This window comes from Nannobrachium achirus, assembly GCF_963921795.1.
Source record: "Nannobrachium achirus genome assembly, chromosome: 14".
Lineage (NCBI taxonomy): Eukaryota > Metazoa > Chordata > Actinopteri > Myctophiformes > Myctophidae > Nannobrachium > Nannobrachium achirus.
Window position 1 is genome coordinate 43,055,959 of NC_137821.1, and position 25,547 is coordinate 43,081,505.

Consider the following 25,547-nt stretch of genomic DNA (forward strand, 5'->3'; position numbering starts at 1 on the left):
GTCAGAGTTAAGGGGAGACCTTGAAATGTGAAAGTTTGAGAAACACTGGGCTAGAGCATTTCTTTAATTTCATTTATATTCTTTATAAAACCCTGTAAAACAAAACATAAAATGGTATTTGTGTGGTGTGTGTGAATGAACAAGCCTATACTCTAGATCAAGGCCTACTGTAGACTAGATAGCATGTCCTTCCTCTGGTGTGGCATCGAACAGGGGGGGAGGGGTCTGATCTGATGACATCTGAGACAAAATGGACTGTGAGCTCCGACCACAACTTCCCCCCACCGCTGGCTGTGAAGAGAGTGCAACACACAAGTGTTTTTTTTCTCTTTCGCTCAAACTCACACAAAGATTAAAAGCATCTACTACTGAGCAGCAGTCCCCGCTACCCCGCTTACAGAAAAAACCCACCGCTCTTCTTACTGCCTCCATTTGTGCATCGATCGACCTGTGCTGATTAAACTGTGACCAACCATGAGGATAAGAAGCCAGGTCTACGCGCTCGTTCCCCTGTGGATGAGTTTTGGCAGTGTTGGTGAGTATTAATGTTAACCTTAATACTTATTGTTTTAACAGTATTCTATGGGTGTTTGATTGATTGAAGACTTTATTAGAGGTTTGCATAGGAAAAAGGTACAGTTTCATGACGGTACAGTTCACTGGTACAAGGTCTACTAAAAGGAGATCCTAGAAAAGACAGCTTATTTCCACAGGAAACCATTTAAGTATCTCGTATGACATTGAATGACAGACGAATGTGATGATGAGCGTGTACTTTCATATTGTGAAATTGGTGAGAATGTTGAGAATCTGTATGTAGGTATTGGTAGATATAGGCTATATAGTTGTATTACCTATGGTTAGATAGAGACGGAGCAATGCTTCTTCAAAAATGGTCAAATAGTCGAGGTAGGGTTGCATGAAGAACAAACACTGTTTGGGGCCAGGTTCAACTCCTCCGTGGCTGGTGAAGAAAACGCTTTTCAATTGTTTTGAGGTTTTTGCAACCGTCTGAATACATTTTTAACAAGGATGTGGGGAATTGAAACAGTATAGTGCAAAATTAAGGTTATAAGTAATAGAAAAAAATCTTATTCCAACCAGTTTTCTTTTTCCAGCCAGTGTGACGTATGTTGAGAACAGACCTGTGAGCCATGTGAATCTAAACGAATGACTACAATAAAAATCATAAGTTGAAAACATTGATCATTTGATGTTGGCTGTATACGACCCAAGGAGGTATTCTCACAATTGGGCCCATTTGACAGCTTGCATCAGTAACTGAAGTTATAGTGTACACCCTAACCCACATACGTAGCAGTTCCTGTGAAAACAGAAACGGACCTGGCGGTGGAAATTCAGAGAAATGTTGCAGTGTTTTGGTTTACATGACTACTTTACTAGCGAGCCCTTTTAGACGTGCGTGCACACAAGATACACTATTTTGAAATAGTGTTGTATACTGTAAGTAATATAACTAAGGCGTCATGTCCAATGTCAGAAATGTGAAGTTAAAGGGAAGCCATGACATGTCGGCTTCTAACTCGGGCTGTGGATAGGTGTTCAGTGCATTAAGTCAGTGGGTTCTCAACCTGTGGGTCGGGACCCCCAGGGGGGTCCCCACATTATTTTGGGGGGTCCCCAGATGATTAGCTTAATGTTAAGCATTGTTTTCTCTCTCAACAGTAAATAAACCAACAAAGTTTAAGTGCATAGAGGGTATCTGCACATTTCTAAAGTGACAATTTAAGGACTTTTAATACCTCTAAAATGGCAAATTAAACATTGACCACATTTTTAAATATTAGAGGCTGAAACTGTGAAAATCGCAGATCTACACGCTCACAACGTTGCGAGGCGTTGTGAGCATGTACTGTAGATCTGCTATTTTCACAATAGAACAGTGTTAAACAAAATGTAATGCTTCAACTCTTAGGGCTCGTAGGGTGGGGTACCCAGTTCAAATATGATTATTTTGGGGGTCACAGCCTGAAAAGGTTGAGAACCACTACATAAGTTGAAATTCTTTAGGTGTAATTTGTGCAACCAGTTGGATAATTCTTTTGCAGGATGATACACTGCACGTCAAGTTGATGTAATGACAATCATTGTATGGCTCTAAAGCAGGGTTTCTCAAAGTGGGTGACGCAAGTCCAGCGTTGCCTCAGAATACTTTGATAATTTGGAATTCATCAATATGACGTAGTTTAACCACTTGTACTTAGTAAAACGGAACTGAGTTGCACTGTACTTGGTGCAATCTTTTTCAGCCTACAGTACACCAAGTCTCTTCACCAAAAATAGCAGATCTACAAGCTCACAACATGCCTCAAGGTGACCGCGTTGTGAGCTTGTAGATTGGCAATTTTTGGTGAGTTTCCCACAGAATAGGGATGCTGGGGTTTAAGTCGTTAAGCACCAATCTATAAAAGTTATTTTCAATCTGTCCTAATGAAATTTTTAGGACAAGTTTTCCTTGTGACATACTGTATCTTAGGAGGGAATATTTACATATTTGACAGTACTGTAAAGTAACAGCAACGTACTGTAATTCAGGGGTGCCGTGGATGAAAAGGTTATTTACAAGGGGTGACAAAAACGGTTTCAGAACCACTGCTCCAAGGCCAGATCGCACTAATTCAACTCGTCGCAACTCCTTTCAACAAAACAGTTTAAATTAAGTCCACACAAATGCCAGTCCTTGCAACTGCCATTGGGGATGATGGTTGCAAGTAGTTGCATGTTGCAAGGTGTCGCAAGAGGTTGCATTGGTGTAGATTGGCCAAGCCAAGCCACACGTAAGACACAAAAATGTTTCAGGACATTCTCAAAATAGAGACACCAGTTTGAAATGGGTTAAACTACACTATATACAGTAGTCTATATATTTTTTTACGGTACAGAATTTGCCTCCGTATTGGGGTAAGGAATGTGCACAAAGTGCTCTGCCCTACAAAGCCAGAGTGCCGTAACTACGAACAAATATTTGACTGAAAAAATGTGTTTAAAAGTGTTTCAACTGGTCAGCCAAATGAGGTCATATAAGTGACATTGCAATGATTGTATATCTGTTCTTGAGGTCATTGTTCATCCCCCAATATCATGAGGGCTACTGTAATTTGACCTTTGGGATACACAAATAGGTTTGTGTCCAAAAACGTAGTTACTGCACTTTGGCTTTGTAGGGAAATAAAGAATAATTGTGTTCAGTTGTATACACAGTCTATTTCTACAATAATGTGTGGTTGTTAGAAAGCCCCATGGCACACCTGGACTACTCTCACAGCCCACCTCTGGCAGACCCCTGACCTACATAGTACGCTACATACCGTCGTGGTCGGGCAGAAACCTTGTATCTCCAAGTTTCAAATGTGTACATTTTTACGCAAAGTAAAGCCTTGCTTCATCATGCAAGGCTGTCCCACAAAAGTAGTGAAAACAGCAGATCTACAAGCACACAACGCCTCGCACCGCGAGGCGTTGTGTGCTTGTAGATCGGCTGTTTTCTCTAGTTTAAATCATTTTTAAAATGACATACAAAACAAACTGTTTCGGACATACAAGGTTTCCACCCGACAACGACGATATAGAGTACCGCAACCACACATTCAGAGGGAGATGATAATGGTTGATCGGTCATATGTTCACAGTACAGTACACAGTTTTAAAAGATCACATATTGTCGCGATCTCCAAATTTGAACTTTTAATTCTTTCGTAAATTAATGCCCTACTCGATCACGCTACAGCGTCACACGAAAGCATCAAAGTGCTTTAGAAATTGAATCCTGAAAAGTATCAGTTTTGGACATATGATGTTTCCACTCGACAGAGACGATGTCCAAAAGGAAAGAATATGTCAACTTGCTAGGGTGTGCCCAGGGGTCAGTATGTACAGTAGGCCTACTGTACAGATTTCAACAGAAAAATGATTACATAAGAGTGGCCTAGCTAAGGTGTTGTTTACACAAATAGAGTTACAGTTAGTCACCCTGAGATATCGCACCATTAGATATTTTGGGTGTCTCGCTGGAGTTTTTTCTATTTCCTTTTTGATCGCACGTCAGATGTGAGGCGCGGAAAGCCAAAGCAGATCGTCAAATAGATAAGTAGCCTGGCCTACCACTTCTGGTTTGCCACATAGAGGGGGCCAGCATTTATAGCTTATGAAAGGTGTGTTTGAAGCTGACGTTTTAAATGTGTGGAGAGAGAAAAAAAAAGCTGTGTACACGAGAACATTTTAAATATGAGTATGTTGCTTGAGTATGTGTGTAGGGCTGTCACAATTATTACATAATCGTCTAATTGTGTTTTTTGACAATCGTGATTATTTTTCATAATCGTCATAATCGTTTCCATGTTGAAAAGTTTTCATATATATTTTTTTAAGTAAAAAATAGAGGAAATGGCAGATCTGCAAGCTCACAACGCGTCGCATTGCGACGCGTTGTGAGCTTGTAGATCGGCTATTTCCACTATCAATGTTCTTTTTTTAAGTATAAAGTTGTCAAATATGTCAGTAATTTCTTTGTATATTTAGGTTATGTGTCATATCTACCATGTGCAACTTCAAAGCCTAAAAGCCAAACGGAAATGTAATTGACAACGACAAAAACACAATTAAATCGTTAATCGCAATTATTTGAGTGATAAATAATCGTCATGTAAAATGTCATAATCGTGACAGCCCTATATGTGTGTGGGAATTATTAAACGCAACTTAAAGCCAACCTAAGTAAAGCAGGTTGTTCCTTAACCGACTCTGATGGCTCTGTTATACCTAAAATATAGACACATTCAAAGTAGTTAATTTAGTATTATAATCAATACAATATGGTATAAATGCTCTTTTAAAAGGAGCCCATAATAAAAAAAATATGATTCTTTGAAACAAGGTCGTTGGGCAGACTAGCACCAATAGTAAAAGAAATCTGTCTAAATAATGAATAGAATATTATTCTAAACTTCTGTTCCTTTGTGTCCTTATAGCGGCTCTCAAAGAGCCTGAGATCTGCTACGTGTTGGACGCCATTTTACTTCTCTATGGAGTCATCCTGACAGCCCTCTACTGCAGACTCAAGGTATGTCTGGTACAGTATGATGTATCATCAAGAAACATTAATGAAGGTAAAACAGGTACCCGTAATTGCCGGACTATAAGCCGCGGCTTTTTTCCCATGTTTTTAACCCTGCGGCTTATACAACGGTGCGGCTTATATAAAGATTTTTACAGCAAACGGCCAGTTAGTTCGTTTTACAATGGTCTTTAACAAGGATTTATATATAGATTTATACAGCTAACGGCCACCAGGGGTGCTCTAGCAGGAAGCAGGAAGGACACCTGCGGCTTATAGTCAGGTGCGGCTTATATATGTAAACATTTTATTTTTCTTCCAAATTTAGCTGGTGCGGCTTATATTCAGGTGCGGCTTATAGTCCAGCAATTACGGTAGTCATTGATGCAGGGGTGTCACAAGGAGGGGGGGGGGGGACTGAGTTACTACTAGGGCCCAAGGTGGAGGGGCCTTAATTATTTTATACTTTAGCTATTGAAAAATAGCAGATGTATGTGAGCTTGTAGATCTGCTATTTTTGAAAAGTCACGAAAATGTGTGCAAATCTTTGAATATATGTATTTTTTTGTAATTTATAACTCAAATTTTGCAACTAAATATTTTTAGATGGAGGTCCATGGCCAAATACATATTATTTTGGGGGTCCTTCACATGAGAAAGTTTGAGCACCACTGACATAAAAACATGCAGAAAGACTTGAACAAATGTTAATGATTAAAAAAAAAAAGGCAGATCTACAAGCTCGCGGCGCAGCACTATACAGGGTATATAGTAACGGCTGAGAAGCTTATGTATTTCTGTCATTCTGTAAGCACCGGGCAGATGCCTTCATGTAAAGCGGTCGGATCACCTTAATCAAGCAGAAGCAAGAAATGTCCAAAGTGTTATAGAGAGTTTTAGAGGCAAGAGTTTCAATGTGGGATCTGAAAGAAAAGTGTCAATCTTTCTGTTCTTTCTTTTTCCTTTTATTTATTCAGGGATGCCCATTGAGAGCAAGGTCTCTTTTTCAAGGACACCCTGATCACAGCATATTAAACACAATACAATGAAAAACAAGCAATTTGAATCACAATACAACATCACAGATGAAAAAAATATAGTGATTACATGAAGCAGGTACTACAGTCACTATGTGTCCTCAAGAAGCACTTTAAATGCCTCTATTGAGACCAATCAAACCAGTTTTCAATAAAGACAACTTGAAAAAGAGAATGCGAGCACTCTGCAGTTGAATGGTTCACGGTTCATGTGTATTGGGGGCACGGTTCTGGCAGAAACGGTATCTTTGAAAAGATCTCCCTTGGAACTCACTTGGTCCTTTTTAGGATGTCTTATTTATTGCGTAGCCCAAGCAGCAGGTCACACACGGACGTTTAATTAGGCCAACGGCCTTCCTTCGCTTGAATCACAAGAGATCCTAAAAGTGAGTGCTGATGACCCCATGTTGGGCACACACATTCCAGCTTTGACAACTCAAGAATACATGCATATTTTAATTGAGTACCTGGCTGAGACGAATAACAGTCTGTATTTTTAAATTTTGAATAAAGATATTTTTTTGATTTACCAGACTGTAAACCACAAGCTAGAAGTTTTTAATCTCTTAAAGTCTTAATGTACTCCCCTCTCATTTTGTTGAATTGAAAGATTTTTTTTTACTTAAATCATATATATTAGGAATCATAAGACATAATACTTATGGAAAGTGGAAAAACAGTATATCTCCAACAGTTTGTGGAACAACAGTATAAGTCCGTACAAGCAATATTCAGCAGACAAAGGGAGCAGATAATATTAAAATCGGCAATTAAACACAATTAGGGGAGATTGCATTAACAATTTAACAGATTAAAAATGACTAGTTTGTGGTTTACAGTCTGGTAAATCCAAAAATATATATATTGAAAAAAATTCAAATATGGACTTATACTGTTATTCGTCTCAGGTACTCAATGGATTTGGTCTTAAAAGTTTGCATTTTATTACATATTAGGTGGAATTTGCAGCTAAATCGTATCATGGATACTTTAATGTTTCAATCTATTTTGAATTTAAGGGTTGTGAAAGTATAGAGTTAGAACTCACAGTTGTGGCAGTGACCTGTGGAAAAAGACTGAACAAGGAACAGAAAAAGGTGCTAAAACTGAACGAAATGGAAACTTCCTCTGAAAGTGCCATGTTAAAAAAAGAAAGGAATAAAAAATAACTTGAGTACAGAGTGTATGTCGTCGCTGCCGAGCAGAAACCTCGTCTCCATATTTTTTGAGCTTCTAAATTTGCTATTTTAGCAATCTTTTTCTTCTGTCATTGAATGTTGATTTCTTCCTACAGATCCAGAAGATCAAGGCAGTCCAGGCTCAGAATGACAAGCCAAAGGTACGCACGCACGCGCACACACACACACACACACACACACACACACACACACACGGGCATCATAACATAAACAAAATAATGGTGGCAAAAAGTTACCACGATTACATTTTTATTGCAAAAATAGACAATTTACAAGCTCACAATGCTTTGCGCTGAGCTTGTAGATCTGATATTACTGAAATGGAAAAAAGAAAAAGAACAAAAAAAGAAGGAAATATTAGTATAAAAGACCTACATTTTGCCTATAGACTGGAATCCCAAATGTCACTACTACACACACACACACACACACACACACACACACACACACACACACACACACACACCCACACACCAACATGGCTGCCATGACAAAGGGAGATGACAGAATGAGGTTGACTCATAATTAGTCCAAATTCCTTGGCATCTGACACATTCAGGACATAATATAATATTGAGTCTTCTGTGTCACGTTCCCAAGTCACACTGGACAACAAGGTTTTTGGAATGCTTTTCTTGAACTGATGTTGTCTTCTTTCTCATCCTTACAGAAGGCTGAAGAGGGCATCTACACGGTGAGTGATGATGATACAGAACTGAAGGAGGGATGGTTACGGTTATATGATTATGAATATGATTATATACAATATCCATTATATACAATATCACTGTTTGTTATGAGTGATGATGATACAGACCTGAAGGAGGGATGCAAGAGGTCACGGTTATATGATTATGAATATGGGTATTCACCAAATATTCGAATATTCGATTATTCGAATATCAAAGTCACTATTCGACGTTGTTCACCGAAGTCGAATATTCGTTTATTTATTTTTTATTTTTTCGTTTTGTCTTTAAAAATATATATAGTATAATAAAACTTGGCTAGATAGGAAGTCAAACCTTTTTAGGCGGTGACCCCCAAAATAAACATATTTGAACTGGGGACCCCCACCCTGACAAGCACTTGGAATTGTAGGTATTACATTTAATGTGACTTGGTTCCGCAGATAAATATTGTGAAAATAGCAGATCTACATGCTCACAACGCCTCGCAACGCGAGGTGTTGTGAGCATGTAGATCGGCTATTTTCACAATGTTCGCCTCTCGAATATTCGACTATTCGAATACTTTGAGATCGAATAATTCGAATACTAAAAAACACTATTCGTGAATGCCCTATTATGAATATGATTATATACAATATCGATTATATACAATATCATTGTTTGTTATCCCAAACAGTGGGTCTGGACTTTGGACCCATTTGTGGGTCACAGACCATTTTTTATGGGTCACGGGACTCGAGTAAAAATCCCATTTTCTTTCCCTACATTTAAAAACATAGCCGATCTACAAGCTCACATGCAGATCTGCTATTTTCAAAAGTCGTGTATACATTTGTAAACTTGAACTGGGATATTCTGCATAATGAGTACTTTTACGTTGAGTACATTTTGACAGCCATACTTTTGTACTTTTTCTCTTTTGAATTCCCGACTTTTTATTTCTACATTGCAGTATTGATACTTTTACTTAAGTAAAAAAATTGAGTACTTTTTTCCACCACTGCTCAGTCCCTGCTCTTCCATTGAGACATTTAGACCCTGGTGTCAGGTGAGACACCTACTGGTTGCAAGCGGTACTGCCATGAAGCTTAAAGCATAATATCTCCCCAGGCCAAATGTCGGTCTCTCATGCAGGAGAATCCAGTTATTGTGGATTGCAGCTTTAACTTGCTTTTAGCTGATCCGCACATATTTAGCTGTCCTTGTGGTGTGTGCATCTTGCTGATTCTAGGTCTGGGTTTTTAACAACCAAGCGAGACTTCCCTTTTTACCCCCTTTCTTTTTTGGTCTTTTAACTTTGGTTCCTTATTATAGTTTCGCAGCACTCTCTCGCTTTGACAAGACGCACACATGACATGGTCAGAGTCATCGTTAGAATGTAGAAGTTGGATAGTGCGTATAAAGAATAGGTCAAACTCCTTTGCACGCAATGCAGTGTGGAACTTTTTGCGATGCGTCACTCAAATCACCTATTTACAGTGTGTTACACCTGCATGCGAAGAGCTTAGAACTAAGTATAAACCATTAGCAGTGGTGGAAAGTAACTACTGTAAGTATACAGTATGTACTCAAGACCTATACCTATAGTACAATTTTGACATATATGCCTACTTTTACTTTCCAATTATCTATATGCTTTTACTTCACCTCTGCTACATCACAGAGAAAAATAATCTTACTCCACTACAAACTCTTTGTAGATTTTGATTATTATTACAAATAAAGCACACTTCAGCCTTATTTAATCTTTGGCTATTACAAAAAAAAGGCTTAGGAATGTGACAAAAACTAAAGATCCATGAATTCAAGGCTTCCCAGGGTGTGTAATTGATAGAAGTCATTTTTTGTGTGAACTACTCCTTTTAACGCGGCCGAGTGCCGCGCTGCGAGCTTGTAGATCTGCTATTTTTGAAAAATCTTGAAAATGTGTGAAAATCTTTGAATGTATATATTTTTAAAGCAGACATTTGTGATTCTCTTGGTCCCTGGCACAAAATAGTTTCAGATGGGGGTCGGTGCTCAAATACATATACTTCTAGGGGGTCCTAGTTTGAGAACCACTGACATAGAAACAGCTTTTTTCAGAAAACTGTAGAAGACATTTTTAGGTATTTTTCAGGCCTAAATGTGTTAAAAACTAAAGGTGACAAAGCATTTTTCAGGATGTAGCCCCTAAACTTTGGAATGCTCTTCCACAGGCTTTGAGAGATGGAGCCTCTGTGGAGTATTTTAAGACACTACTGCAGTATTTGAACAGGCGTTTCGTTGATGGTACAGCCTTTTTTCTGCTTTAATACCCTTTAGTTTTTTCACTGTATGTAAAGCACTTTGTGAGAGGTGCTATGGGCGGCAGTGGCTCAGGGGTAGAGTGGCCACTCGGCCACCGGAAGGTTGCCGGTTTGATCCCGGGCTCCCCCAGAGTTACGGTCGAAGTGTCCTTGAGCAAGACACTGAACCCCTAGTTCAGGGTTCCCCAATAGGCGGCCCGCGGGGGGGGCTACTGTCTGGCCCACACCAACCCCAGTATTAATGGTGGTATAAGAGCAGCAACAACACTAGTATATCGTCGTTGTCGGGTGGAAATCTCGTATCTCCAAATGTGTACGTTCTTTCGCAAATCATACAAGGCCGTCGCACAAAAGTAGTGAAAACAGCAGATCTACAAGCACACAACGCCTCGCACCGCGAGGCGTTGTGTGCTTGTAGATCGGCTGTTTTCACTAGTTTAAATCATTTTTAAAATGATAAATTCAAACGAATGGTTTTGGACATACAAGATTTTCACCCGACAAGGACGAAAACTGTCGCTGGAGTAGTGGGAACGCCACCGTCGCCCCCTGCAATGTTGTGGCCCTCGGCTTGGTACCTTAGACATAATTCGGCCCTTGGGGAAAACTAATTGGGGAACCCTGCCCTAGTTGCTCCCGATGAGCAGGTTGGTGCCTTGCATGGTTTCCTCCACCATCGGCGTATGAATGTGTGTGTGAATGGGTGAATGTAATGCACAATCTCTGTAAAGTGCCTTGGATAAAGGCGCTATATAAATGCACCATTTACCATTTTATATGAATAAAACGTTCTTACTTGCTTGTATGATAATGGCCTCTATTTCTCTCTCTCTCTCTGTGTCTTTTTCTCATCTCAGGGCCTTACCCCGCACGCCCCGGACACATATGAGACCATTGGCATGAAGAAGGGACTCGACGGATGAACAATGAAGCAGTTTTCCTTATTTGACTTTATTTTTGTTAATTTAACGTTGCTGTTAACTGGCTTACTTTTCTTGCTGAGCAATATATTGATGTTATATCGATATCATGATAGATCTTTGGATATCGTAATATTGATATGACGTACTTTAAGTGTTGTTTCTCTTGGTTTTGAAGGCTACGTTACAGAAAACGAAAAATCGAAAATCTCATTTTGTAAATATTTTTTGAAATCCAAAGTCTTAACTGCTGTAGACAGTGACAACATTTTTGGTCGAAATTGAGATATTTTGGTCTAATGAGCTTTTGGGGATAAAATGAATACATGTACAATTAGTGCAATATCACATCATTTGGCTGGCCAGCTGAAACTGTTTGAAAAAACAATAAAAACTTTTAAAGAGAAACTATTTAAAGACATTTTCTCAGTTTGGCCCTTTGTGTACAGTAGCTACTGCAGTTAAGCTTTGTAGGCCACAGTATTGTATACGATGTTGTCCATATCACTCAGCCCTGCTTAATTTGAAATGTTTTAAGAGAATGTTATTTGTGTTCACTTCCTTTTTTCTTTTCCTTGTAATGTAAGGGTAAACTAGGGCGGTTGCCCAACTGCCCATCAAAGACAGAAGTGCAGCAGAAATGTAACACTTTAGAAAAGAGGGAAGTTGCAAGAAAGAGAGACAGATAATTCTCACACAATTACCGGTAGTCTTGTTCGATGTGTTGCGTCCTCTACTCACAAGATATTTCACTAGTGTTTTGCAGAAATGTAATTACCGGCTTTTAATTTACATCTTTGAGCAATAATAATAATAAAGCTATGAAATATATGTATTAAACATTAGAGTCTGATGTCTTCAATACATTCTCATACATAGCTGCATCTTTGCGACCTGTGTGGATAGAGGTTTGTAGGGTTAGGGTTACATTTCCCCAACATTGAAACCTATGTTTTCCATTTACGTTTCCCCCCATATACCTACAGTGGAAACTTGCCTCAGCCCTCCCACCACTCACTGTCCGAACCACTTCCTCAATGTGGTTGCATCATAATGTGTGCATGAATATGACACAATAGAAAGAGATACACCGTAAATTACAGTTGAGAGATTCTTATCCACAGCAACTTACAGTACAAAGTGCAGGATCAGATTAAATGGCCCACGTCAACAAATGGCAGTGTAATGGTCACATATGTAGATGGTGTTTAAAAAAAACTATTTGGTGCTTCAGAAACCAGGATATAAGGCAAACATTAAATTTATCCTCTTCATGGATTCTCAGAAAAGCTTTCAGTCGTGACATTTTATTTGGTTTTAAGACATGCATCTGTGAACATCTAAATAATATTCTTAACAGTTTTGGCTCAGCAAAACAACAAAACATTATATGTGAACAGATAACTGATACATAAATGCTTAGTTAGTATGAGTAGCATCTGTCAAAATTGGCAACTTGCAAGGAGAGTTTTTGGGAGTGGGCGGGTGAGGTGGAGTCTAAAGAGATGCAGCAGAAGGTGGTGAAAAAAAAAGAACTTCTGGGGACTCAGATTAGGAGTTCATAAGATACAAAAACAATGCTTCTGCAGCATTGAGTACAGTATATGCCACAAGGTGGCGCTAAAGGATATCTTTGCTGTCCTAAAACACCCACACACAGCAGATAGATGCCTACATATACTGTATACTGTACACAGACAGACTTGCAATATGCCAGATCCGTTGACAAATATGTACTGATTTTATGTGTGGTTGTAATGTATTCTAACTGTTTTGTGTCCATTTTCTTTCAATATGGCAACTGCCACCGAGGTTGAGGTGTGCTGTAAAGGATTACTGTACACGAGAGTAAAGTAATCACACATAAATGTCACAAAGATCTCCTGTTACAGTATATTTGTTCCTCTATCTTTTATTCAGTATTGTACTAGTACTAGATAGAGAGAGATCATACTGCACTTGACTGTATAGATTCCAATCATTTCAGATGAGAGTGTAGAGAGGAAACTATAAGGGGAGAGACGTGAGACAATACAGGGCTCAAGAAGAGCATGGTCTGTGTATTGGCAGAGCCACCAGGCAGTAGGCACCAACAATATTTTAATATAAGAAATATGATATTTATGTCTTTAAATGAAGGGGAAAAAAGACAAATAATGTTGGCCAAGGTCTATGTATCTGTGAGTAGGTTTAATGTCCCAGTGATCTACAATTAGCTCTGTCGCGTGTGTTCCTTTTTAAACAATGCACACTTTATCTCTTTCGCGAAACATGATATTTGTCCTCGTTCGTTCAAACTAGGTCCCAAGCTGTCTGTCTGTCTCTTCACCTGCCTCTGCTAGAGCATGTAAAGACGAGAAAATAACTGTCATGTTGCTTCAACCAAACAGGAAAGGCAACTTTCGAGTGTGAGTGCCGAGTGAGAGAGAGAGAGAGTGTGTGTGAGTGTGTGTGCAGGGCCAGGGTGTCGCTCCAAATTCTGGGCCCTGGGTACAAGGATTCACTGCGGGCCCCCCATGAATGTTCTTCATAGGGGGAGGGGGTTTAACCCATTTGGCCCCTTTTAGACTGGGACATTTAGACTTTTTTTGTCAGTGGTGCTCAAACTTTTTCATGTGAAGGACCCCCAAAATGATATGTATTTGGTTCCAGGGACCCCCCAGAAGCAAAATTTGAGTTATAAATGTTCGCTTGAAAAAAATACATACGCATATTCAAAGATATGCCCACGTTTTCACGACTTTTCAAAAATAGCAGATCTAAGCTCGCAGCGCGTGAGCTGGTATATCTGCTATTTCTCAATAGCAAAATTATAACATAATTAAGGCCCCTCCACCTTGGGCCCTAGTAACTCAGTCCCACTTTTCCCCCCCTTGTGACGCCCCTGTGTTATGTGTGTGTGAGCGCGCTCATGTGAGGGGAGGGAGCACAGACACCACTTGCGACAGGTGTATCCCGAGCAGGTAGCTGCACCTTCTCTGACTGCTTAGCAAAAAAATATTGTGTTGACACTTTGACAAGACAATAAGAAACATACCGAAAGGATTACAACTTTTTCCAAGGGCAGAACTGTTCTTCATCACACTATTTTTTTCTCTCTCTCTCCCCTGAAGGACACAGCTGTGACTTAGACCTATAATCGTGTCAAGGATGTGCTTATAGTGGATGAGGGTGTGAGTCAATAACTGAATCAGAAACAGGGCAGTTTCTACCTGCCTAGTGCCTACCTGTCGGGGAGAGAGGAATTATTCCCAGCTTAAAGCAGGGGGCTGCAGTTGTTTTGCAGATTTGTCTTTTTCTAATCACTATAGCTTTACTTTGATTTGCTGGGACCAATGCCTTGAAAGTTTTCTTCCTCCGGGTAGAGAAGAAGTGGTCCCATCTTGTAGGTACAACCTGTTGGCTGTGTCAGCGTCCAGTTGGTGGCACGACGGAACCTCAGAGGACGATGACATCGCTGATGAACGGCCTGTCACTGTGTCTGCTGGTCCTCTGCACTTTAGGTAAGTACTACTACTCGCTCACTTCATCAGTGCCAAACATTTAAAAAATGTATAAAATAAAACATATGTATTCTGTGTGTGTATAGACCAGGGTTTATCAAACTTTCAAATGTCAAGGTTTCCCCTTAACTCTGACAGTGTACAAATGGAACCAAATGAACCTGTTAGGGTTCATTTGGTTCCATTTGTACACTGTCATAGTTACAGACCTGTATGGGACAATTTAGACCACCCATAAAGGATCCCACAGTCCACAGAGTCCCTGGAATCCACTTTGAGAACCACAGGTATAGACTACTGTATATTACTGTATACTGTATATATTTACTGCATACAATTGTAGTATCTTAACTGATAACTTATGGTGATTCAGACGCGTTTTCAAAATGAGGGTGAATTACTAGAATACAAATGTGGGAAAGTGTACAACTTCAACAACCAAACATTTTCTCTTGTTTCTTCATTTCTTGGCATATAGTTTTCATATTTAGTTTTAATATTCATTATTATAAAGCTCTCTGAAGCCTCCGGGCAGGTGGCCAACATTTTCAAGGATATGTCTTCACTGGGACACAGTCCAAGAAAAGAAAGAAAGACAGAAAGAGAGAAAGAAAGAAAACACTTATAAGAGGCTGTCTGATATTTCAGGAAAAACTGGTTGCTGTTGATCAATTTCCCTCCCACCTGTTTCGTGATTCACAGTGACTACATAATTGTGTGTGTGTGTGTGTGTGTGTGTGCGTGTGTGTGTGTGTGTGTGTGTGTGTGTGTGTGTGTATGTATGTGTGTGTGCGTGCGCACATGCCTGTGTAGTACATGAGGTGCATGTGTATGACACATAGACCTACTACACTACTAAAGAAACACAAACAGTCCGTGGTTGAGTCTAAAAACGCCTTCTGAATCCTGACCTAAGTTTTCTGAATAACCTAAAATATTTATTCAAAAATGACAAAAAAAAAAGAATGTTGATATGTACTGTACATAGCAAGCAACAACCCCCCAAAAGGGGGCGGCCATAGCTGAATGGTTAGTGAGCCCGCCTAGGACTCTGCAGGTCCCGGAGGTCCCCGGTACGATTCCAGCTCAGTCAGCGATGTGTGAAAGTGTCCCTGAGCAAGACGCCCAAACCCCTAAATCAGGGGTCTTCAACAGGGGGTCCGGGACCCGGGGGTCCTCCAAATCTTCCAATCCTTTTTATATTAACAACTTGAACCTTAGTGTCCATATTCTGAGAACTGTAGCTAAAAATAGCAGATCTACAAGCTCACAACGCCTCGCGCTGCGAGGCGTTGTGAGCTTGTAGATCGGCTATTTTCGGCAAAGAGGTTTACTGTAGAGGGGGAAAAGAGCAGACTAAGTACACAGTGAAAGGTCAAGTATATTAAGTATTGATGGTTCAAGTGGTTAAATATCTGAAAACACAAATTGACATGAATCCAAAATACACTGATGATTGTGCTGTCAAATGATGAAACTATATGGAATCTATGAAAAGGTTGTGGGGGTCCCTGCTTCATCTCTCTCTCAACTAAGGGGTCCTTGGCCTGAAAACGTTGAAGACCCCTGCTCTAACTGCTCTACGCTCCTCTGTAGGTGAAGCTGAAACTGAAGTTCCCCCGTGGGATGAGCTATAGGTGTGTAAAAGAAAAGAAAAAGAATGGGGGTCCACGGATTGAAAGGAAAGTTACCTGTGTAGGCAGGGCCGTGCTTAGCGATTTGGAGGCCCCAGGCAAACCCCAGTTTGAGGCCCCTGGGTCGGGAGCCATATGCGGGTCGCAGACCAATTTCTAGGGGTCGCGAATAAATACTCCCTTATGTTTTGTTTCCTATATTTTAGCTTTTAATTATTTGAAAAAAAATATATATATATATATTTTTTTTTTTATAACACAAGTTTAATAGCCTATAAACTCTAGCACTTTTTCAAAAGAATTCCAGAGAAAATAATAAGAGGAGGAGGAGGGAGAAAACAGGGGTTGGGTGTTTTACTCAGGGACACTGCAACACATTGCTAACCTGGCCTGGAATCGTACCTGTGACAACCAGGAATCTGGTTCCCTTGGCAGGCTCACTAACCACTCAGCTATGGATGGCCACAATGTTTGACATATAGAAGATAAAGCATGAGCTTCAACTTCTCTCACCAGAAGCAACTAACACAGGACAGGTAAAGTAATAAGAATAAGAATACTGAGTTAAACATTACATTACATGACCATGTTAACAGCCTTTTGTTAAGGGCCCTTTTACTGTTTATATATGAGGGTATTGAGAGCTTGCGTTTGAGAGCTGGTGGGGCACCAAATGAATTTGGGGGCCCTCAAAACGTTAAATATAAATATATACAGTATAAATCTTGTTTATATTTTTAAGGAGACTAAAGTAACTTGTGACATTCGAAGTTAAACACATACATTACATGACTATGTTAAGGGCCTTTTTACTGTTTATTTATATTTGACGATAACTCATGGAGCCCCCTGGGTGTTTCTGTTTGAGAGATTGAGAGGCCCCAAATGGATATATTTGGGCCCCTCAAAATGTTAAATATAAATAAACAGTATACAAACTATGCGTGCCATCTTTAAGAAGCCCCAGTAAACCCTGTGAAAGTATTTCAAGTTAAACGTCACATTTCATGTTAAGGCCCTTTTTACCCTTCTTTTATATTGATCTCATCCCGGGCCCCACTTCAAACTATCTGGGGCCCCCAAAATGAAATGGAATTGATACACATATATTATATGTATATATAAATATGGGGGCCCTAAATATAAATATATACACACACTTTAGAAATAATGTATCCATTCCCCGCATCGATCCTTCTTAAAGTTAAAGTAATGTACGTGACATCACAGAACAGACACAAAAGAACCGCTTGGGTAATCAGGACCATTGTTCTCTGGTCACACCTTTGAGAGCCACGCTCTTTTCAGATTCTAATGAGCTAATGTTAACCCTCACCCTCACTTCAACTGTTCTCTGTCTCACAGTTGAGAGCTCAACTGGGGCCCCCTGATGGCCATGTTGGTTAAAAAATAAAATAATAATAATAATCTCATGAGGCCCCCAGGCTGTGAGGGGCCCCAGGCGGCTGCCTATTTTGCCTGTATGGTAAGCACGGCCCTGTGTGTAGGGGGTTCCCGGTCTTAAACGGATTAAGGCAATCATACGTATGTGTGTGTGAGTAAGTGTGTACAGTACATGTGATCACACAGTGATACGGTGTCAATCCATGATGTATGTGTGTGTGTAATGTACTGTCTATTGTATTAAGAGCACACCTGATCTGGGGAGAGCATGCAGAGTGGTGTTGGCCTGTAGCCATATCCACACACACACACACGCACGCACGCACACACACACACACACACACACACGCACACGCACACGCACACACACACACACACACACACAGAGGTAAGGAGGGTCAGCCTGTGTGTTGTTTGAGATGAGAGAGAGAGGGAGGGAGAGAGAAGCAGTCAGTGCTATTATGAAAATAAGCTGCTGTCGCCGCGTTATGCCAGTAATGCAGTACAGGCGAGATTCCATGATAGGTTTTAAAAAACCTCAGGGTGACACCCACACACACACTCACACGCATGGAAAAACACACCTGTCTGTCTGCACTGCAGAATACACACACACACACACACACACACACACACACACACACACACACACACACACACACACACACACACACACACACACACACACACATCATGATGGTTCTGACAGTAAACGCATGATTCACGTCCTGTCTGTTGACAGGCTTCAGCACGGCCTTTCCCGCATACAGTGGTGGAGTTTTACTCGAGTAAAAGTATCAATACCACCATGTAGAAAATACATGGTTACAAGTAAAAGTCCAGAATTAAAAATTGAGTAAAAGTACAAAAGTATTGGCATCAAAATGTATATATGAAAAGTAGAAAGTACTCATTATGCAGAATGTCCCATTTCACAAGTTTTCAAATGTATACAAATCTTGTGAAAATAGCAGATCTACAAGCTTGTGAGCTTGTAGATCGTCTATTTTCAAATTGCCAAAGTATAGGACTGAAGAAGTGGTTGGTGTGTGTTTTGTAATTCAATTTCTAAATCTACAAAGTAACTAGTAATTAACATTTTCAAATCATTTTAGTGTAAAAAGCAATAGCCTATTTGTCCCTGAGATGTAGACTAGTGGAGTGGAAATAAAAATACAGAAAATTGGAAATACTCCAGTTAAGTAAATATTGTACGTAAGTAATAGTACTTGAGTAAATGTACTTAGCTACTTTCCAACACTGCCCACATAGGGTACAAAACATGCTCCATATCAACAGTTGCATCACTTGTGTAAATGACCGTAAAGGATGTCACAGGAATGCATGTTGACCTCACTATGGGGGAAATGACAAAACAAAAAGGAACCAATGGTCTTATTTGAACACAAAACTAGTGAAAATAGCTGATCTACAAGCACACAACGCCTTGCGTCGCGAGACGTTGTGTGCTTGTAGATCTGCTATTTTCACTAGTTTTGTGCGACAGTCTTGTGTGATGAAGCAGGGCTTTACTTTACGAAAAAACATACAAATTTGAAACTTGAAGATACAAGGTTTCTGCCCAACAGTGACGATATAGCATAAGTCATGCTGGCTGAGATTGTTGGCAAAATGCACTGTAGTACTTCATTCATACCAAAGCAAAGTATTGTGCTGTCATTTAAAAAGAAGAAAAGAAGTTGAAATAACCAACGGCCTTGACAATATGTATGTTTTTACTAATGATGTGATGTCATTGCCGTGTGTGTGCACGTGACATTTTGATTCAAAAATGTCTTTGTTCTCCTCCTTACTACACTAGACACTTGCTACAGTATGTGTAGCTTATAGCAACAAAGAGGGTAATTCACAGACTCCCCTTTTGCTTGGCTGATGTACAATAAGCCACTTCTACTTACTTGCTTTTTTTATCAGAGGGGACTTCATCAGGTCTGACAAAGGTGTGGCCTGAGTCCAACATGTCATTTTTCAGCCTCCTTGTAATTTACAAACAAGATTTGTAACTCGATGAGGAATTAAGAGCTTTGGAAATTATACCTTAATTAGGAATTCTTCGATATGTATGAATTGAGTACAAAGGGAACCCAATGCAAACAAGCCTTAAAGCTTTCTTGTGGTCTTAATCTTTTTGGTTGACCTTGTACCAGTGAACTGTACTGTCTTGTACCTTTTCCTATGCAAACTTTTAATTAAGTTAACCGTGTCCAATGTGCCAGAGATTGAATTTGTCCCGCCACCTATAACCTTGCCCTATAACCCTGTGCTTCCTTCACACGCTGTTTCCGTTTGTTTAAGCTTGGCGCCAAGAGAAGCAAACAAATAAAGATTTTCACAGACAGTATGAACAGAGATCAGCATGTGACTGCCTGGTGTATTCTGTATTATAGCATACGTTTCATGGCGTGTGTATGCAAACAATGCACGACAGCGCTGGGGGGACTGTAGAGGCTAAAATGTCACATGTCGTCTACATCAAACACACGTTGGCTAATTTGATCCGTAAACAAGACACAGAGCGAGCGAGCGTGGAGGAGAGACACAGATTAGTGTTAACATTGCGTGTCTGAGTGGTATACGTTACAGGGTGACAGACAGTGCCACGACTCGCGCTTTTGTGCCTGTGCCTGTGTGTAATCTGTCTCATTTTATGTCCTGTTGTTTGTTACCTGGGGCAGGTAACAAACAACAGGACATGTTTGTGGAGTGTGTCCCTCTCTGTGTCCAGACGCTCAGTTTCCTCCCCTGTCGTCTCTGTTGCTTTGAAGTCTTATCTAGGGCAACTAGTTAAGCGACATAGCTTCACCTCTAGTCAGCTGAGCTCTTGTTTTTCGGGAGACACCGTCTTTCCCCTCCCTTAGCTTCTTTCTTTTGAGCGCCTTTCAAACTCCACTTCCCTCCCCCTGACGCTTTCTCGATCCTGTCTCAAAATCAACATTCTTAACACAGACATGAACATTTCGGCCTAGTTAGTGCCACCACGACACCGGCATTTACTGAACACTTTCACCCCATGTGTCCCTATTTGGGGCATGTCATTATAGGCTGTCCAAAGAGGTTTTGATGTATACTAAGTGCTTAACACAGGGTTCCCCAATTAGTTTTCCCCAAGGGCCGAATTATGTCTAGGGTACCAAGCCGAGGGCCACAACATTGCAGGGGGCGACGGTGGCGTTCCCACTACTCCAGCGACAGTTTTTGTTGTTGGCGGGTGAAAATCTTGTATGTCCAAAATATTCGTTCGTTTTGAATTTATCATTTTAAAAATTATTTAAACTAGTGAAAACAGCCAATCTACAAGCACAAAACGCCGGCGTTGTGTGCTTGTAGATCTGCTGTTTTCACTACTTTTGTGCGACGGCCTCGTATGATTTGCGAAAGAACGTACAAATTTGGAGATACGAGATTTCCACCCGACAACGACGATATACTAGTGTTGTTGCTGCTCTTTTACAGTACCACCATTATTATTGGGGTTGGTGGGGGCCAGACAGTAGCCCCCCGCGGGCCGCCTATTGGGGAACCCTGCTGTAAGTGCTTAACACATGGCACTCTACTCTGGGCATGTGAGGTTTGAACAGAAAGAGATGGACGGACCCAGTTTGGAATGTAATCCATACTATATTTACACCAAATCTCCTAAAAGTGAATCTCTCTGAACGTCTCAAAATATACTAGGCCTACGTACTGCTGTTGTTTTTTTTAACTGAGAACTCTGGCGTCTATCTTCTAGGTGGGAACTTTTAATTAAGCAATATTACATGCAAGGGTGAGCTTTAACATTGTTATTGGCACAACAGTGATGCGGTCAGGACTGAAGCATTTGTGCTTTAAGTGCCAATTAATGATGGTAGAACACACACACACACACACACGGGTAAACCGAAGCCAAATTAAAGCAGCTAGAGTAGATTACTGTGGTTAATGTTTATTGTTTATCAAAGTGAAAGCAGCTCCTTTTTTGTCACATTAAAAGTGCCAATGAGGCTGAATTCACAGCAACCCTGGACTAGAAGAAAGACTTTGTGTTACATGTCTCCTTGAAAGGGTAGCCATTAGCCAACTGCTATTTCATTATTTTTTTAAATTATTTAGGTTTTGAATACCTTATGATTTAGCTTGAGGAGTTCTTACATTGTTTTATTGTGTGACAATGGTAAACATTGATATTAATGTGTTAAGTGATATATTAATAGACAATGTTATGGTAACTATACAGCTGTTAACTAGTATACTGTACATGTATGATCATTTCACTACAGTTACTCTGAAAGAATAGTGAATTAACATCCTGGCTGGTGCGTATATAAGGAGTGCCAGCTAGGAGAAACAGGTTGCACAGAACCGCTCTAGTTGATAATTTCATCACCATCCAACTGCATGATATATCTTTTCGTCACCCCATTAATGGCTATGTCTCAGTATGCCATCCTGCCTCTAGTGTGTGTGTAATGTCTGTCTGGTACCAATACTAGCTCAGTGGCCTTGTGACTAGAGTGTCTGCCCAGAGACTGGGAGGTCGGGTTCGATGCCCCGGCCGGGTCATATCCCAAAAAAAAATGGGACCCAATGCCTCTCTGCTTGGCACTGCAGCATCAAGGGTTGGATTGGGGGGGTTAGAGCGCCACTACTGATTTCCCGAGTGCGACGCCGCTGCGGCCCACCGCTCCAAAAGATGGGTCAAATGCGGAGAACAAATCTCGCATACAGCAATGTACGTGTGACAAATAGTACGAATCTTAACCCATTTCGAACGGGTACACATTATTGTGTATCATTATTGAATGCTTTAACTATTGACGCGCTGCGAGCTTGTAGATCTGCTATTTTTGAAATTTTTTGAAAATTAGAATTTTGTGTGGCTTTTGAATCCTTCTAAGGTTTTTTGAAAAACCTATGTTTCTATGTCAGCAATCTGGCCAGCCATCGTCAAAGAAAAGGTCCTTTTCATTTAACTGTTCTTGAGAGACTACCATGTCAGTGGTTCTCAAACGTTTTCATGTGAAGGACCCCCAAACTGATATGTCTTTGGCCACGGACCCCCATCTCAAAATATCTAGTTCCAGGGACCCCCCAGAAGCAAAATTTGAGTTACAAAAGTTCGCTTTAAAAATACATATATTCAAAGATTTGCACACATTTTCACAACTTTTTTCAAAAATAGCAGATCTACAAGCTCGCAGCGCGGCACTCGGTGCCGCGCTGTGAGCTTGTATATCTGCTATTTTTCAATAGTTAAAGCATTCAATAATTCTAGGCCTAAATTTTATCTTGTCTGTGTTTCCATATATGCTTGTCCTCCGACCATTCTAGTCACACGGTCGCAGGGAGACTTCGTGGAGCCCCCTCCCAACCACTCCATGCTCTGCGTGGCCGAGGAGGAGACCACTCTGCCCTGTCGCTACCAGTCCGACCCGGGGGACACGGTGGTGCAGGTCACCTGGTACAAGGAGAAACCCGACGGCAAGAAGGAGCAGATCATCGCGGCGCACCACACCGATGGCCAGACAGGTATACTATGGGGGGGACGAGATGAAACAGAAGGTGGGCGACCTTCCCAAAAAAAACGAAAAACATCCCCCAAAACCCCTGAAATGCATAGAAAACTATGCATTTTGGCACCGTTATTCCTATGACACACAATACAAAACACAACACCTGCATCAGGCTACTGCATCACACTACCTATATAACATCCATGGGCAACTGGCAGCCCGGGGGCCACTGGCGGCCCCCACCTTCACTTAATGCGGCCCGCAGATTGATGCCGGAATACTGACATATTATTGATTTCAGCTGTGTCAATTCAAAACATGACCTGCTTTAATTCTGTCAGTCTATATTAGTAGCTTCATGACTAGTATAGTGTCTAGTATCCAATGTATTTGTATTTAAGTTCATAAATGTAACATGAGTATATAACTAAATGTGTTTGAAATTAAATCAAAGTGTAACATTTCAGGATTCCAGTAAAAAAATAACAAAAACGTATTCAGGATTTAAATTCAAAAGAAGTAAAAATAGGCGATCTACAAGCTCAAAACGCATCGCAGTGCGATGCGTTTTGAGCTTGTAGATCTGCTATTTTTGCTATTTGCTATTATCTGGCAAAAGCACAAGTGTACACAAAGGACACAGATGTGAGAGTAGAGTAGGTCGCCTGTGTTTATTTAGCTTTCAAAAGACAGGTGCCATTAAAAACACTGAATTGTTTTAGCTGATTTAATACAATATAAAACTTCACTTCTCCATTGATCAAGTATGTTCAGAATCTAAAAAAAAAAAAAGTTGTCTAAGCTAAAAATATAATAACCTAAAACGCCAAACTCCACTGTCATTTAAGAGTTTGCACATCTTTGGGATTGGTGATTTCTTGCAACTCTTGGGATGCCCAGTGTGTTGTGGGAATCAGAATGTAGTCCGTTTGTCCCTCATCTGTCTCTCTCTCCCTCTAACGCCATAAAAGGGCACTTGTCCTAGAGGACCTAGACTAGTCTTCTAGCTTGCCAAATAAAATGACCCCCCACAATTTTTGATGATTGATACTTTCTTGTACACTGTAGTATTGTATGTCTTTATATCTTGATGAATTGAATACATAGGACCATAGAAACCTTTTTGTGCTATACCCTTTGCCAATTGGCAACTGTGCCAATGCACTTTTTGCAAACTGTTAATTGAAGTATTCAATCAATCAACAACCAATCCTCTCTCCTTCACTACCTCCCTCTCTCTCTCTCCAACCCCCACAGCGTTTGGCTCCTACTCCAACCGTGTGAGGTTCAGAAGCAACGAGCCCACCTCAGACTCCTCGCTGGTCATCCTGAACACGGAGGTGTCCAACGAGGGGAAGTACACGTGTCACATCAGCGTTTTCCCCACCGGGAACTTTGAGAGGCAGCTGTCCCTCACCGTCCGCAGTGAGTACTCCATGTTATCTCACCTGGCTGCCACAATGTGCCCTGCTCGCTCGGCCACTTTAGGACACCAAATATATCTACAACTCAATCATTACTAGGGCAGGGTTACACTGTTTTGTTTTGAAAAAACTCCACTGGATTGCCATGCAGTCTAGCCAGGGCTTTTGGCATTTCACAACGTTGGCCATTTTATGCCTTTATTCGATAGTAACAGTGGAGGGAGAGGAAGGGCAGGAGAGAGAGTGAGGGCGGTGACATGCAGCAAAACATGCAACAAACATGCACTTTAATAGGGGTGGCAGCAGTGGCTCATGGGTGGAGTGGCCGATAGCAGCCGGATGTGAACCGGAAGGTTCCCAGTTCGATCCCGGGCTCCCACAGAGTTGGGGAAGTGTCCTTGAGCAAGACCCCTAATTGAACCCCTAGTTGCTCCCGATGAGCAGGTTGGTGCCTTGCATGGTTACCTCCGCCATCGGTGTATGAATGTGTGTGTGAATGTAAATGCACAATCTATGTAAAGCACTTTGGATAAAAAGCTCTACATAAATGCACACATCTTTTTTAAATCCTTATTTGTGTTGATATGCGCTTTTACCAGGTGAGACACTGGGGAGCCCCTAAAACTAAATAAATTCTGAATTTATGCCAAAAGATCAAATTTACCACTGTCATATTTGGCATTTATAAATATTTTACATTTTGTTGATCTTTAATGTTCCTTCTCCTGCCTGACTATTATCCTAATTTCTTGATAAGATAAGATATGATATGATATGATAAGATAAGAGACCTTTATTGAAATTCAGATGTACTGTAGCAGGAACAGAGTCTGACACTTGACATCTGCACTTGGTCTCA

The 25,547-nt window shown here is 40.6% G+C and overlaps 2 protein-coding genes across 3 annotated transcripts in view; both read left to right on the forward strand.

Moving 5' to 3' along the window:
* The first annotated feature begins 298 nt into the window (after positions 1-298).
* Positions 299-12,172, forward strand: fcer1g (Fc epsilon receptor IgFc epsilon receptor Ig). Of its 2 annotated transcripts, XM_080742398.1 has the most exons (6): positions 299-535; positions 4,989-5,080; positions 7,406-7,450; positions 7,981-8,004; positions 10,201-10,273; positions 11,148-12,172. In XM_080742398.1, exons 1-6 carry the CDS (start codon positions 475-477, stop codon positions 11,177-11,179), a joined length of 327 nt encoding a protein of 108 aa, XP_080598524.1. In that variant the 5' UTR covers positions 299-474; the 3' UTR covers positions 11,180-12,172. The 2 variants fall into 2 exon arrangements, with proteins under 2 accessions (XP_080598524.1, XP_080598525.1); XM_080742399.1 differs by lacking the exon at positions 10,201-10,273 and having other exon boundaries at positions 11,148-12,167.
* Positions 12,173-14,658: 2,486 nt separating this feature from the next.
* The window catches only part of LOC308298073 (nectin-4-like), a gene marked incomplete at both ends in the record, with an annotated part of 29,566 nt that continues 18,677 nt past the window's right edge, over positions 14,659-25,547 (forward strand). Inside the window, 3 exons of the mRNA XM_080741636.1 lie at positions 14,659-14,713; positions 23,083-23,280; positions 24,522-24,689. Of these exons, the coding sequence (XP_080597762.1) occupies positions 14,659-14,713; positions 23,083-23,280; positions 24,522-24,689 (421 nt within the window). The remainder of the gene's footprint in view (positions 14,714-23,082; positions 23,281-24,521; positions 24,690-25,547) is intronic.

Bases quoted from the DNA above. Each gene is read 5' to 3' on its own strand.
- fcer1g (XM_080742398.1), top strand. From the start codon at position 475: ATGAGGATAAGAAGCCAGGTCTACGCGCTCGTTCCCCTGTGGATGAGT. The intron at 5,081-7,405 runs GTATGTCTGGTA...TTCTTCCTACAG, and splicing joins CCCTCTACTGCAGACTCAAG to ATCCAGAAGATCAAGGCAGT. The intron at 8,005-10,200 runs GTGAGTGATGAT...GCTCTTCCACAG, and splicing joins CTGAAGAGGGCATCTACACG to GCTTTGAGAGATGGAGCCTC.